Below are 17,254 nucleotides of genomic sequence, written 5' to 3'. Positions count from 1 at the left end.
TTTTAACACAGCTTTATTCAACTCTCACTCTGTCAAACAGTATGTATCCAAAATAATCTTCAGCACCATATTACAATAACATACCTGTTGAATTTGCATATTCACTTTCCCTTTTTCCTCATAAACATTTTACCATTTCAAAATATTAACACTTTTCAAACAAGTAAAAACATGTATTTCTATGTTAATTTATTTTTTGCCATTTTCATTTCCCCCAACATTCCTTTCTTCCCCATCTTTGCTGCAGTGAAGGTAATTGTCCCACACATTCCATTTGAATATGTATCATGTTTTTTTCTGCTGTTTATCAAGCCCTACACAGCTGTTTTATTTGCTTTATAATTTCTAGCACATCTTCCAAGGTTGGTTTAATCTCTGATTTTCAGTTTCTGGTTATTGTTCTGCTGCTAACATAATTAAACTTAACAAAGTAATTTTATATCCTAACATTCCACCTTCCTTTCTCCACCTTAACAGCCTCAACTCTTTTGTAACTTCCACATGTTCACCCAACATTTGCCATAGAGCATTTTGCTGTGTAACATTAATCTCCATCAGCTCTGCACACTCCCAAGGACAAGCTTCGAGTTTTTTGTCCAACATCTGACACATTCCAGCCATTTCTCTATACCTGAGGGAAGATCCTTTGTAATCTGCTTGGGGTAAAAAAATGTCTAAACCTTTCCATGCGAATAGCCTACAAAGTCTCAATTTAGATACATATTTTGAAGCCTTGCACACTTCACCGTTAGCATGTTTTAATTTAACTGCCAAGCCATTTCTCTGAATCCTGCCTAAGCTCCTCTAACTGATTTTTATGATTATCATGTGTAATTATGTATGCCCTACTAATTATCAACTTTTTATAGTCCTGTCTGTTCTCAGTTCCACCAAATATTCCACCAGAGGTGGACTCTTAAATGTTGCTTCTCTGTCTTTCAGTCTATATTGTGCTGTTATTCCTGATGCAGGAGCCTGTCACTATCTTGTAATCCATGCAGTTATTTTGCTTCCTACCATTCTCTTAGTTTCTTCAGTAATTTGCTCCTAGTACCCCATTTCCTTTGCTAAGTTTTTCCAGTTTCTTACTTCTGTTTCTTGCCTATCCTCTATCCCTGCGTTTGGAAGCCTTAAGTGTCCTTATTACATCCTTTCACTGTCTTACCTTTCAGTTAACTCTCTATTACTTTATATACATATTTTCTGCCTGCCTCCTTCTCCTACCACCTGCTTTAATTAAAACAATCTCTCATCATCACTGGCAGTCCCTTCCTACCTAATCGTCATATTTTTACACTTCGTGTCATATCCATTTTCTTACATTGTACATAATAGCGTTAACTGTATAGCATTAAAGTACTTCTTTAAATCAAGTATCCCCCATGTCTCCTTGTTCTACCATTATGATGTTATCCCCATTAACTTTAGGTGTCATAGGTTCATAGGAGATTACTAGGCTAACAGCTTAAGAGCTCTTATAAGCCTAGCCAATATAACCTGCTTTTACCCAGTATGTGGTTCTTAGGATGAGGATGGCATGGATTTGTGCCTATGCATTGATTATCTTAGAGTCTCCCTCTCCATAAGGCACATAGGCACTGACCCAGATGTGATTTTGTAATTCCTGAACCATTGATCCAAATTGCATTTGAAGAGGGCCAGGGATGGCCTTTACTTAATGTGAATAGGAAGCCTATTCCAGAGAAAGGGCAGTCTCTGAAACACATCTGTCTCGCCAGCATGTTTTGTTTGAGTCTCTGACTAAGTTTAGATCCCTAGATCAGGTGACCGGAGTGCTGTTTGATTTGCAGATGTGTAGCAGCTCCATCAGGGCTAGATTTGTGAGTGCCCTGTAGATCACACATAGGTCTCTCCTTAATAGTCTGCAGGAGACAGAGTAAAGGGATAAGGTTTTTAGCCTGACTTCATAGGACATGTTGTTTTCACCCTGTTTTTTTTTCTTTGTAAGGGACCTGTGAGGTTTCTGCAGCTGCGGCAAGTGCCTAGTAAAGTACATGCCAAATGCTGCCTTGTACTCTGTTATTGATCAAATGAGGGGTGATTACAGTGGGATTGTAATTTCATTGCATCTGTATGCCATACCTTTACTTATAAGTTGTGCCACATAAAAGGAGTTTATCACCACTGTGGACACATGGTGGTCAAATTTTAGGCTATCTTTCTATCTGTATACTGAGATCTAACGCATCTGAGTCTGCTGTCAGGGGTGTGCTATTAATGTTGTAATTTGTAGGTGTATTTGACTTCCCAAAGCATATGATAATGTATTGTTTTGCAGTCAGTTTTATGCCATGGTTCTGGCACTGCTCATTTGTGTGATCTAGACCCTCCTGAAGGATATCTACATAACTGGGGAGTCACTTGATTGACCCCAGCTTGCAGTCGTCAGCAAATTTATCGTGCAGAGTCCTTCCACATTAGCCTTGACTTCAGAGAGGTATATTCCAAACAGGTGTGGTCTCAGCACTGAACCCTGTGGCACACAACTGGTAACTGGCCTCTTGCTGGATCTAGATTCACCCACCCTGTGAGCCAGTTGGCCACCCATCTGGTGACACAGGGATTTATACCCAGTTTTGTGAGTTTTATAGTATCTGAGTAGAGAATTGTGTTAAATGCCTTGACCAGGTCGAGGTAGGCATTACGTACTGTTTTACCTTCATCCATGGTCTTGGTGACATTCTTAAAGAAATCCACCAGATTCAGTAGGCATGACCTGCCCTTGAAAAAGCCAAATTAGGTTGGGTTGAATGTTTGTTGGTTTCCTATCTCATTTATCAGGTCCATGGTTATTCTTTCCATGACCTTATGTATAAGACTAGTCAAAGTTATGGGTCTGTAATGTCCTCGATCAGTAGATGGTCCTCCTTTATGCAGAGGGACGACTGTTGTCCTCCACTCTATTGGGACAAAGCCAGTCCAGAGGCTGTGGTTAAGTAGAGATCCTGATGGGCCTAATAAGTCCTGATTTGAGCTGTTTAAGGCATCCTGGTATGTCCTCAGGCCCTATTGAAGCCGTGTTTTTAGCTTTAGAGAGAGCAGTGGCAATCTGTTCTTTGATGATGATATGGGTGGAGTGGTGGAGGAGAACTGAGCTGATGGGGTGGTGAAATCTGAGCTGAATTATTTGGCCAGCAGATTTGCTTTATCTTCCGGCTGAGTATAGGTGATGCCATCTGCAACTAATTCCACACATTGTTGGGTGTTGCCCTTAAGATTGTAGGCATAACTGAAAAATGCTTTATGGTAATCCTTAGCTTTGGAGGCTGTTTTACCTGAAAGTCTGCTTTCAGAGACTTGACTAGTTCCTTGATTCATTTGTTTAAACTAATGTGGGACTTTCTGCTCTGTTTAGCACATTCCCTCTTACTTCTCAACAGGATTTTCTTATTCTTTTGTTGTACAACCTGTTAGTACCAGAAGTCCACCAGAGTGGCTTGTTTTTGTGGTTTGACCTGAGTTTATTTCAGTCTGGTCCTGCCATTTCTATGCAGTTGTTTATATGGTCATATATGGCTTTTGTGTACACGTCTGCATAGGTTTTTTTTTTTTCTGGATTTGAAGGAATTTGGAATACAGCCATGCTGTCCTTTAATTGGAGGCAATTCACATTAGAGAAGTTCTTAAAGTTTTTGAGGTTCAGTGGGAGGACTAGTTTTACCTTTATTTCAAGGGAGACCATTTTGTGATTGGATCTTACCAGTAAGGACATCACACTGGGGGGTGCAGCACTCTCCATTATTTATGTGTACCATATCTATGATATTTGCTCCTCTATTGGAAGTGCAGACTAGCTGCTGAATGATATTAGAATTTACAGAGTCCAGAAATCTTTGAGCTTCCATATTAGTTGTCATGTATGCCTCCCAGTTAATGGAGGGGTAGTTAAAATCACCCATGAGTATGGTATTGGGCTAGATGGTGAGTGATTCTAATAATTTTAGGTATGATGTTTGAAATTTCGTAGTTCACAGTGGGGGGACCTGTAGCTAGCAAGAAAATGGCGATAGATTTTTCCCATGGTTAGTTGAGCACTGCGAAAGTCAAGCATGTCATATTCTTTGACCAGCCTTCATTTGTGCTTATCCTTTATGTAGATAGATATACCTCTGCGTTTTGCTCTTTCATGTTCATTGGGTGGTCAGAATGTATGAAATGTGTTATAGCGATACATTACCGGAATGCTTTCTGTGGCTTTGAACCATGTTTCAATAACTGCACAGATGTCAGCATTCTCCAGGCTGAGGAGAGCTTCCAGAGGTGCAGTTTCTTGGTGAGACTCCTAGCACTGAGCATTAACAGCTTCTGCTTGTCCTTGTCTCTTTGGAAATGGCTAAAATAAGGCACTATAGGGGTGGATAATGTCTTGGCCAATATCCAGATAGGTGAAGACCATCAAGCAGCATGGCCTGTCAGCCATGTCCTCCCAGGCTGACAATTATTGGACCCCTTTGGAATGAAAGCAGTAGCTAAGCCAATTGTTAAAGGTCATAATTTTCTGCTGGTATTTTGTGGCATCATCCTTGGAGAAGGTAGAATGCTGCTCAGTGTTAGGCTCATACCTGCCTCATATCTACCTGTGACACATAATTTGAGAGCTTAATGATGTCTCTTTTCATATAGTCCAAAGAGGTTCATCTAGTGTCATTCACAACCGTATGGTTATGACCAAGTCATACTGGTGCTTAAGGTTACGTGACCCGAGTGCTTGCGTGATCTGGTGAATCCTGGCTATTGACAGGGAACTAACTATAATCTTCCCCTTATCCAGCCAGGTGAGAGGGACATTAGTGTATCTCACAGTGGAGTCTCCTATGACCAGAATATCGGGTTGTGGACTGTTTCGCCTTTTGGAATTGGTAGTCGAGACACAATGAGATGTGGCTTTATATGTTGTGATGGGAATTGCCTTGTTTGTGTGTATATGGAGTATCTGAACAGTGTGCCTGAGAGGCCTATGAGGTTTGGGTAACTTACATATGAGCACCTCAGCATATGTGGGTTTGTGTGTGGGGTCCTTTGCGGATGCATGTGAGTTGCTAACAGCCTCTTTGTTGCTTTTTGTGTCTGTATGTGAGAGTCAAACATTCAGCATCAGTGTGCAACTACATCTCTCACATACTGTAGTTGTCTGTTTGAGAACTAATGTCAGTGTACATAAGCCAATTGTTGCCTCATGATGCCCATGTCCACCAGGCTGGGTGCAGAGATAGCAGGTAGGTGCCTACCCATGGTTGCAGGTCCCAGTGTGTACTTGAAAGAATAGGAGTGATGGGTGTATGTAAGCAGGTGAGGGAAGAGTGTTTGGTGTAATCTGCAGCTAACCTCACCAGTGATGCTGCTCAGTGCCAAACTAGATGATGATGGAGCAGCAATTGTCCTGTGTGCTGTAGCAATGTAACTAGCACAGTATACTTTCACAGTGTAATGAAAATAAGCAATGTTTCCAGATGTTTGTGTCTGTGCAGGGCACTGGCACAGCAAGCAGCTCCGTGCAAAAGTGCTGACTTTATACCTGCACTGGGAATACAGAACTGACTACTGAGCCCTCTGACCATTAAAACGACTACACTTAAAACCCTTTTGTGTGCTCCTTAATTCAGATAGACCAGATAATTGCCTACTGGAGCTAAATGAATAATCCTAGTCCTTCTAATGTAAAAAGCACAGTAAAAGAGTGTCCGGAGTGGAATGCTACCACAAACAAGTTAAAGATACGAATACAGCAGTGTACTTTAAACAGTTTATAAAAATGTGAATATTCAATAAAAGTGCTTCGCTTTGTAGAAAAGAGCCACTCAATTTTGCAGAATTTATAAAGCCACTAAAAATAAGGTAAGGTGATTAATAAGCCCTCCAGCCAATAAAACAAATACATGCAGGAATCTCTAGTTTGTTTCCCCAATCTATATGGACTAAGGTACCGTCCACTGCCACTAGATGGAAAATCCTCTTTAACCTTGATGTAAAAACACATAAAAGAGCATGCTAGAGTGTAAACATATGCTACTTTGTCTAGCTGCTAGCTAGATATTAAATTCAGAACAAAGAAATCTGTAGAACAGACCATGAGAGGCAAAATGCACTTTTTGTCTCAAAATAGGCACACACAAAGACAAATAATTCCAGATATAAAAAGCACAGTAGAAAGGAAGGGGCTTAAAAAGCTTAATTTACAGTAAGAATGGTCATCTTAAAATAACCAAGTTTAAAAACGTAGATCAAGTAGTGGGAGTGTGGGTTAGAAAAATAACCAGCAGGAAGTCACCAACAGTGGTTATAGTTTTTGCAGGCCTTGAGTCTTAATAGCAAAGACAGACACAAAAATTCTCTGTGTATTTAATTATCCTTCCCCAGATAAAGTTATTCAGTTTCTTATTTATTTTTTGTGGTACTTTGACATCTTGTTGATTGAAATGCCCCTGGCCAACACAGAATCAAGGGAATAAAAACTATTTTTGCTACTTATACCTTACCATCCTTTTCCTTGATCAAGAAATTCTAGTCCCTCACCTTTGTGATTATCTTCTGCTTTGTTTCCTCCCACATCTCCTCTGTGGATACTATCCCACTTTAAATCAGTAAAACTTCCATCTATCTGGAATATATCCTGCTTTTGTCTCAGCCATTCAAATGACATGTCCTTCTCGAATAGCCGTAGGAAGTCACCGGTGCTTCTCGAATTTTATACCATCCTAATTACTCAAATATCACTCTATGGAAATATTATAATAAATCTCATTTGGATGAGTACAAACTAATTAATTATAAATGCACACTCCATTGTAATGAAGATATTATTCATGTGAAATCCAAATGTATTAGATCACTTGTATAATAATACCAAGTACTGCAGTTTGATACATGTCTAACACCCATAGCTCTTGAGTAGCCATTCACATAATGACGTAGCATAGCACTGGAAGCCTCGAAAGACTGTGTTCACCTTGCTGTTCCTTAACAAATAGGTGATTATATTCCAGTCCTCTCTCTACACACACACACACACACACACACACACACACACACACACACACACACACACACACACACGTGTATATATATTTGTGTGTGTGTGTGTGTGTGTATATATATATATATATATATATATATATATATATATCCAAGCAACACAAGAGTCACCAGAGCAAGTACAATTGTGAACAAACAAGCGAGCTGAAGAGCAGGAGTCACAATTTGTATAAAATCCAACAAGTTTATTGTACAAATGGTAAGCGCTTTCACAAATAAATTTGCTTCATCAGACCTAACTGATCAAGTGAGGTCATTTCCTTGTATACTCAATTAAATTCAAACTAACCAAGCATGCATTTACACTTTTAAAGATGTACTTACACATTTAAAATATAACCAGGAATATATTAAAAAAATCTCACTTTTAGGATAGCATAACCTTCTTTTCAGGTTCTTAGTATTTTTAAATGAAATATAAGGTCTTTCCCCCACTATTTGATTGTCTGTACATAGTATATTCCAATTTCATCGTAGAATATTCCTGATCATAGCATGATCTCTGGTATAGGAGAAAATAAAAGGTGTCTTATTCATTGTCCTTTTCACCATATGGTTGGCTGTATTAGGCTCGGAAAAATACGACCTAGCCCTAGTTTTCCTCACCTTATGTACTTCACAAGATATATTATTGACCTCACTTCTATCATAGCCTCTATTAACAAAATCAGCTGTAATATGTTCGATATCCTCATGCAGATGACTGTCACTGTCAGTTAACCTCCAACAACACATAATTTGCCCCTTTACAATGTTATTAAAAACATGTGTCGGATGCATACTAGTCCCATGTAAATAGGACGGACAATGACATTCTTTAATATATCTATCTGTATGCAAAGAAACACTTTCATCAATACTGATCAAAATATCCAGGAAATGAATGTGAGTATCAGAGCATTCACCAGTGAATCTCAAAAACTCACTGCTGCTATTCACATGCTCAACAGATCTCTCTAGTTCACATCTGCTACCTTTCCAAAGTAGACAGAGGTCATCCACAAACCTCCTATATAATACTAGATGTTTCTCCTCTAGAGGGTGAGAAATCAAGTTATTTGTCTCCCATTCAGCCATCACCATGTTGGCGTAGCTATTAGCACAAGGAGTGCCCATAGCTATGCCCAACAAGTGATGGTAATATTTCCCATTGAATAGGAACACATTGTTGCATAGAACAATATTGAGTAGCTCACATAATAAATCAATATGCTGTCTAGTATATACACTACACCTCGTTAACTCCTAACCATACAAATTCCCATATTATTAGGAATAACAGTAAATAATGAGGTAACATTATATGTCGCCAATAAAATACCTTTCACATCTTTCTTTACATCATTATTAAACATGTAAAGCTCTTGAAGCATCTGTTTAGTGTTACGTAAAATGTAGGGATGATGTTAAAGTATAGGTCTTAATTGCTTCTCAATATAAATACTAAGTGGTTCAGTGAGCCATCCCCCACTGGCCACTATCGGCCTAAAAGGAGGTCTTTGAGGATCTTTGTGGACTTTAGGAAGTCCTTGCAAAGTTGGTATTAATGGTTTCTCAACAATAAAATAACTAAATAAATCTTTAGTAATAATCCCATGGTTTGCAAGTTCCAACAAGTTCACTTTCATAGTAATTTCATGGATATCATTTAACTTAATGATATACATCTCTATCACCCAACATGACAAGAATAGAATCATAATAAAACATACTATCCATAACAATAATCTGTCCCCCCTTGTCAGCAGGTCTAATAACAACACTGGTATCATGTTCTAACAGTTCAAGAGCCGATCTCTCAAGTTCAGTGTTATTTGTTCTTCCTTTTATATAGGGAAGACAAATAGACACCTTCGTGAATGAGTTCGCGACCATATGTATTGTTATAGGCGAGGGCTTATGTATAGTGCCTTAGCAAAGCACACTATTGAGAATGATGATAGCCATCGGTTTAAATTTCGAGTGTTAGAGACAATATATGATGATGAGAGGTTAGAGACAATGAATAAGACACCTTTTATTTTCCCCTATACCAGAGATCATGCTATGATCAGGAATATTCTGCAACAAAATTGGAATATGCTATGTACAGACGATCAAATAGTTCAAATAGTGGGGGAAAGACCTTATATTTCATTTAAAAATACTAAGAACCTGAAAAGAAGGTTATGCTATCCTAAAAGTGAGACACATGAAATGAGATTTGGTATGGGTGTGGGGACCAGTAAATGTGTAAGCTGTAATTTCTGCACCTTTGTACATGAAGGTATAGAGTTTAAACACCCCAATACTAATAAAGTATATAATTTTGACATCAATGCTGACTGTAATAGTAAAAATCTTATGTACTTAGCCCAGTGTATTATCTGTTCTTCCTTTTATATAGGGAAGATGAATAGACACCTTTGTGAACAAATTCGTGACCATATGTATTGTTATAAGCGAGGGCATATGTATAGTGCCTTAGCAAAGCACACTATTGAAAATGATGATAGCCATCAGTTTAGACTTTGAGTGTTAGAGTTAATATATGATGATGATGAGAGGTTGGGAGATATATCTAATAGAACTGAGACAAAGGAACTTACATGGATTGTTAGGCTTAGAGATCATTTGGGTAAGGGGCTAAATGACCATATAGCTATTACAGCAAAACTGAGAAATAGGAGACTTAGGAAATAATGTAGATTTTATTTGAGTTATTATGTATTTTTATAATGTCTTTTAATATATTCCTGGTTATATTTTAAATGTGCAAGTACATCTTTAAATGTGTAAATGCATGATTGGTTAGTTTGAATTTAATTGAGTATAAAAGGAAATGACCTCATTTGATCAGTTAGGTCTGATGAAGCAAATTTATATGTGAAAGCGCTTACCATTTGTACAATAAACTCAGTGGATTTTATACAAATTGTGACTCCTGCTCTTCAGCTTGTTTGTTCGCAAAAAATATATATATATATATATATATATATGTATATGTGTGTGTGTGTGTGTATATAGATATATATATATATATATATATGTATATATATATATATATATATATATATATATATATATATATATATATAATTTTTATATATATATATATATATATATATATATATATATATATATACATACACACACACACATATATATATAATACAGTGGATATACTGGGCGGCGCAGTGGTGCAGCGGTTAACGTTGTCACCTCACAGCAAGAGGTTCTCTGGTTCGATTCTCGGCTGGGGTGCCTTCTGTGTGGAGTTTGCATGTTCTCCCTGTTGTCGCGTGGGTTTCCTCCGGGTACTCCGATTTCCTCCCACATTCCAAAGACATGTATCTGGAGCATTTCTCCCCGGGCCTCCGCTGAAAACAGGCTCTGTGGAACCTAGTCTGACTTTCCCGGTCAACAAATGTTAAATAAATAAATAAAATAAAATAAATAAAATATAAAAAGTGTACACACCCCTGTTAAAATGCCAGGTTTTTGTGATATAAAAAATGAGACCACAATAAATCATTTCAAAAGTTTTCCCATCATTAATGTGACCCATAACCTGTAATTCAATTGAAAAATAAACAAATATGTTTGGGGAAAAATATAAAAAATAAAAAAAGTACAATAGGCTGGTTGCATAAGTGTGCACACCCTTAAACTAATACTTTGTTGAAGCACCTTTTGATTTAATTACAACATTCAGTCTTCTTGGGTACACATCTGCCATCAATTAAAGAGACTCTGATTAACCCTAAGTAAAGTTCAGTCGTCCTAGTAGGATTTTTCTGACATTTACTCAGTTGCCTGATACAGCAAAAACCATGGTTCGCAGAGAGCTTACAAAGCATCAAAAGGATCTCATTGTTGAAGGATACAAAAAGTTTTCCACAGCATCTGATATACCATGGAACACAGTGAAGACAGTCGTCAAAAAGTGGAGAAAAAATGGGACAACACTGACATTGCAAAGAACTGGACGTCCCTGCAAAATTCATGAAAAGACAAGACAAGAACTGGTCAGGGAGGCTGTCAAGAGACCTGTAGCAACACTGAAGGAGCTGCAAAAGTTTCTTGCAATTACTGGATGTTATGTGATCCTATCTCGCCTACATTCTGACTGATGGGTTCGGAGCCGATCCCTCGGCTCCGACTCGGCACGCTTATGCCAAAGAGCGAAGTCTCTTATTGGCTGAGCTTACTATATCCCAGGATGCACCACTACCAGTCCCCCAGATCTCGTTTGCCGCTAACAAGCGAAGACGTGGAGACCAAGGCTGAACTTTTTGGCCACAATTCCAAAAGGTACATTTGGCACAAAAACAGCACTTTGCATCATCAAAAGAACACAATTTCCCATAGTGAAACATGGTGGTGGCATTATCATGCTTTGGGTTGCCTTTCTTCAGCAAGAACTTGGGCTTTAGCATACATCCAAATCAACAAAAGAATGGCTTCACCAGAAGAAAATTCAAGTTTTAGAATGGCCCAGCCAAAGCCCAGACCTAAATACAATAGAAAATCTCTGGGGTGACCTGAAGAGGGCTGTGCACAAGAGAGATGTCCTTGCAATCTGACAGATTTGGAGCGCTTTTGCAAGGAAGAGTGGGCAGATATTGCCAAGTCAAGATGGGTCATGCTGATAAACTTCTACCCAAGAAGACTGAATGCTGTAATTAAATTAAAAGGTGCTTCAACAAAGTATTAGTATTAGTTTAAGGGTGTGCACACTTATGCAACCAGCTTATTGTATGTTTTTTATATTTTTTTCCCTAACAGATTTGTTTGTTTTTCAATTGAATTGTACAGGTTAAAGGTCACATTAAAGGTGGGAAAAGTTTTTTGAAATGATTTATTGTGGTCTCATTTTTTATATCACAAAAACCTGGCATTTTAACAGGGGTGTGTACACTTTTCATATCCACTTATGTATATATGTAGGTATATAAAATATCAGCAGACCCTATATAAATGCTAACATCTTCCTCCTCTTATTGTGAAATTTTGTTTTGAGTTGTGTGTGGCAGTTAGTAGATGCCATCGAAGCACTATTTCCCAACCATCTTCACTTTTAGTCCCATAAAACATAATTGATCTTGCATCATAAAGTAGGATCACACTACTGTGCCTTGCTTCCCCCAAAATTTACTTTCTCTTGAAGCCCAATAATTTCTGATTAAGTCTTAAGTTTTAGCGCATCCTCATATGTGTCGTTTAACACTATTGTTTCGATTTCATCTGTCTTAAATTGCATCTCTTAGGTCTGTATCTGCATTGCAGCATTTGTGGATGCTGAAGTACATTTCTCCCCTTATCAGTCCTTATACATTTGGGCTGCATTTTCATAAAGAGCTTTCTAAACTTTTTATTAAATAATGGCCATTGACATCACCATAGGGACAGTGTGGAATGTATGGGCAGACTTTAATGGATATGTGTTTGTGCACATGTGTAGTGGAGTAGCTCTTAAAGTTTATGGACGTATTCCCATAGTGTACCTATGGTTATGTGTTTATGTGACTGAGTACAAAGTTCACTGATTGTTGTCACTGACATGAACTTGAGGAAAGTACAAGTTTACAATGTAAACATTTGAAAAAATGGTAAGCAAAAAGACTTTACACAATGACATCTTGAAATGCATTGAACTGCCTCATACTACCGTAAATCCCCAAGTCAACGCAACTTTACCCAACTAATGAATCCTATTTGTGCAGTTATCATCAATTATCACATTTGTCAGGGTTCACGAAAATCTCCAAAAAAGAAATACACCATTTCATAACATTCCATTACATCTCTAAAGCAGTCAGGCATACCCACCTTAAGTAACTACCAGCTAACAAGCTGTCATTTGAAATACTTGCCAGTACAAAAATCACCTATAATTATAACTTTTATTACACGCCATTACATCATCATCTAATTTCCATCCAGTTTAATAATGGCTGCAACCACAGGTCAAACATCCTTGCTGTGTAAACAACTGTACAATAATCCATGCCATTTGTATCGTTTCACACTGTTTTTTAACCCAGAATTACCGTGCCAATTGAGACATTGATTAATAATTTTATAGTAAAGAAATACTGTCATATGTGTTTCATAGTCAAAATATCAGGTACATCAACCAAGTGACTATTATACATTATACTATGTCTTGCCCCTCAATGTTTTTGGTAAAAAAAATCCATGACAAATCCAAAAATACTTGGGGGGGGGGGGGGGGGGCAAAGGCCCAAAACGAAGGACACATTTTAAATTTTAGTTTAATTAACTTAGAAAATTAATATAACACAGTTTGCATCAGCATGCATTTTCTAAAAAATAAGAAATATGAAACTTTGTCTGGCGTTATTTACTGACTGTAATCCTCTGTGATTTACCAGAGCATCAAAAATTAGATACGGAGCAAGGCAAGAATAAGAGACAAAATCAGGGAAAGTTGAAAGCTTATTCATGTTATAATGAAGTTACACCACAGTTAATCACCCAGTAGGCTGTTTGTCAGTTTTTGATAGGCTCTGTTAATAACATTCTTGTCCTGAAAATGTGAAGATGCCTGCTGTTCATCTGATCATTCAATGCTGCATGTCTGGCTTGTACCAGTACTTTACCTATGCAGTCTTCCATTTCATCCGGATCATCTGTTCATGCCTTTTTTCTTTTGCAAGAGCTCTTACAGGCATCCAGGATCAGGTACTCTTATGACCCTCAGAGACTTTCCAGAACAAATAAAAGTCTCTAGTGCAGCCATAGCAGTGCAGGGTACAGCAAGCAAAACTTTAATTTTCTCATACTATCTTGCCTTATACGTATAGCAGACATTGTCTATTTTTGTTGTCTGCAAGCTGTAGTAATTGTAAACAAATTTAAGTATCTCCTAATTTATACATTTTTTTTCAGGTGTCTATAGCACCGTCTGACAAAATTAAACTTTTTCTTAACTTCTTCCTCAGTTTTGGCTTTAAAACTGTAATTTGAAGTACCAACCAGTGATTGCAGTTTGCCATGAAAAAATGACTAATGTAGACATCGTCATATTAATTTACACTTAATAAATGTCGGAGCAACCATGGAGATGTCTAACCTCCACTACACTATCACCACAAGTCCAATTTTGGTCTGTTATTACATGTTTTCAACTGCTCTTTCTTGGATGAAACATTGAACACGTCTAATTCTTTTGTGAGTTTTACAGCTGTGATAAAAATTTCATTTGGTCACCACAAATCATTCACTTTAATTAAATCTGCATCTTCCAGAAATGTACCTGTTGTCTGATCATTTCCGGAATCACACATGCTTCTGCCTCAGTGCATAACTCATCAAACTCAGTCTTGGGTTTGATTCTTTAATTCAGTAATTTATGCATCAGTAGTCTGTTTTCAGACTATTTGAAGAAAAAATGGCAGATACACATCAACAATTTTCTTGGTTTACATTAACTCTAACTCTTGTGTTTCACCACTATGGTAGTCTCTTTCTTTTGTATTCTTAACTTTAGTGATTTTCCCCTGCATCATGCAGAAAAAAAATAGCACATTATACCTTTTTAAGCTTCTGTGATATACCAGTTGCATTCAGGAATAAATCAAATTTCTAGACCTGTTAAAGTTGTCTGTATAGAGAGCTCATGGTGGCTGCAACTGCACTGTTCTCACACAAAAACGTAAAATGACTTGTATATTACTGCTTCCCATATCATGTGAAATTTGGTGTTTGGAAATGCTCACGTTAGAGAGGAGGCATAAGGTTCAATGCTTAGAGCTCCACAAGATTTACTTTCAGGAATCCAGGCATCACGACATTTTACTTAACTCTGAATGAGGCTGAAGACATCAATTATAAAATACATGGACATACATGCTATATTAAGCAGAGATGTCAAAATGGCTTGCAGGTTGCATCATTTTCTGCCACTACAAAAGGCAGTCTGTCATAAGGGTTGCACTTTCCACTGCTTGACTTAAGAATATGCATGTACATGGCTGACTTATGTAGTCTGTCTGTCTTTTCATTGGTGCATGGTTCTTTAAACATTGTAGGATGATCGTCTGATCCCAAAGTAGTCTTTTGAAAGGTTTTTATCCAGAAGTCCTTCACTTGTACCCTTTGGCTTTGGAGATATTGCCTCCATGATTCTACCTAAATTAATATTCACTGCAGCGGGTTCTTCAAGGTAAACTTTAAGAATATCTGAGCATTCACATTACCAGTTGATCTTAGAAGAAAGTTTTCTATAGGAAGTCTTTTATTCCTGCTGTCTTGTTCCCATGGCATGTGCATTCCCCATGTACTGGTTTGCATTAATGTTTAACAGTTTGCCTGGGAAACTGCTGAAATAGGTCCATTGTGAATAAAGCTTTCTTCCTCATTAACAGGCTAAAATAAATAGTCATCTCTGGCTACTCTCTACAGGTTGCAGTGGAGTTTTTGTAGAAGTAAATTCACTCACTTGTAAGTAAAGATATCTGTAGTTGTACGAGTTTCTTTGTAGGTGGAACATAATTCAAACAGAAGTCAAGAAATCGGAACACTTTGGAGATGCATGTAATCTTAGTCTGTGGGTGCAAGCTCAGTATGCCCCAGTATAGAGTATAGGAACTCCATATTTTCAGAAGTGCTTTATGACAAGGTGACATGAAAGTAGCTAGGAGTTAACACACACCACAAAGCATTCTCTCAGAAATCACCTGCTATGGCATGTATTCTTGCTTCTGTAATTTTCAAACCAGCCATATTGCATGTCTGCAAAGGCAAGCTTATCTGATGCTGATGTGAATTTTACTTATTGCCTGTGTGTGTGTGTGTGTGTGTGTGTGTGTGTGTGTGTGTGTGTTACACAAGTGTATGCATATTCCTTACTAAACTTGTGGCTTTCCAGCAAGAATGGTTTATTAAAAATTATGTTAAGCACTTAAGTAATTCTGGTTAAATAAGAAATATCAGAATTGACAAGGCCGTTAAGAATAGTAGCAAATTTGGGAGCATTTTGAGCATTGGTAAACCAATAACGAAGGCCGCTGATTAGGTAGAATGGCAGAGCTTGGTAAGGCGGTACAAAGAAGAAGGGAGTCAGAGAAGGAAAATGTTATAACTGACTACAGTCAGAGAATGAAGTGCTGAATCTAATTATCGAATTTTGTAAGATTTTATTTTTGTGCTTCTTTATAGGCGGAGTCCTAGAATGCGTCATGAGATGCACAAGCCGCACCATTCTTCTTTTGATAACTTGGCAAGTGAAATGGCCTACATCACTGAAACAGAAGATGTCTTTTATACGTACAAGGGATCATTAAATTCAAAGGACAGTGACACAGAGTCAACTCCACATAACAGCATACGTCGAAGGTAATTCAGAATTGCATGAAAGGTTAACTGTTATCTGGTTCAACTAGGAGAGTTTTAACATAGAAATGTATACTACTAGTGCAGGAGCCGTATTTGCCTTTTTTTGCAGGGATAGTCTGAGTTGAGTACTTTTGCTTACAATTTTATAATGCTGGCCTACTGCATGTGCTGATTCACCTGACAAGAATGTTAAGAATATCAGTTTTGAACAGTATGGCCTTTTTCATTAGACTCTTACATGCAGGTCGTACCATGTTTGTTTAAACTTGCCTTTGAGCAATACATATCGAGTGGAAGAATCTGAGGTAGAAGCTTATCAGTGAAGCATGTTGTGCAGTCCACTGACAGAACAAAATTACAAGCTAAAATGTGTACAGTGCTGTGTACAGTGCAGGAGATCCAAAGTAAACTCAGAATAAATAGAATATAAAAATGTGGTACTAAAAGAGATTTTTTTAAAATATAGTATCGTTGTAAAATAAACAGGATGGAGCATTAGATTATGTTCATATTATGGCAGCAGTGCAGAGGCCAAAAAAGCTCCACAAGTAGTGTATAATGTGGTGTAGTGGTTCACTGGGAACTAGAGAAAGTGTCTGGTTTCCCTTGCAAGAAGACAAAATTGTAGTAGAGGTCTTTGAGCATTTGAAGGGGAAAGGTGATGTAAGAGGTAAGGGAGTTATTTCTATGGGAGAAAGGCTTAAGGGGGATACTGTGTGCCCTATTTGCACAAGTAAATTGAATGTATGTTTGAAAACAGAACAAAGAAAACCTCTCATTGTGTCCTTTGGATTCAAGAAAGGGCTTCTTTTGGTGTGATGAGATTTTCTTTTTCCAAACTGGTAAAATGTTTTATAGG

General features: G+C 37.7%; 1 protein-coding gene across 1 annotated transcript in view; it reads left to right on the top strand.

The window, feature by feature from the left end:
- The window catches only part of PTPN3 (protein tyrosine phosphatase non-receptor type 3), a 2,272,168-nt gene that overhangs the window by 1,430,530 nt on the left and 824,384 nt on the right, over positions 1-17,254 (top strand). The window contains exon 15 of the mRNA XM_044065075.1: positions 16,219-16,395. Within this exon, the coding sequence (XP_043921010.1) occupies positions 16,219-16,395 (177 nt within the window). The remainder of the gene's footprint in view (positions 1-16,218; positions 16,396-17,254) is intronic.

The sequence above is a fragment of the Protopterus annectens genome, chromosome 3.part0, assembly GCF_019279795.1.
Source record: "Protopterus annectens isolate FY-2018-M chromosome 3.part0, PAN1.0, whole genome shotgun sequence".
Taxonomy (NCBI): domain Eukaryota; kingdom Metazoa; phylum Chordata; order Ceratodontiformes; family Protopteridae; genus Protopterus; species Protopterus annectens.
The sequence above is the reverse complement of the archived record's forward strand: the minus strand, read 5'-3'. Positions and strand labels throughout refer to the sequence as shown.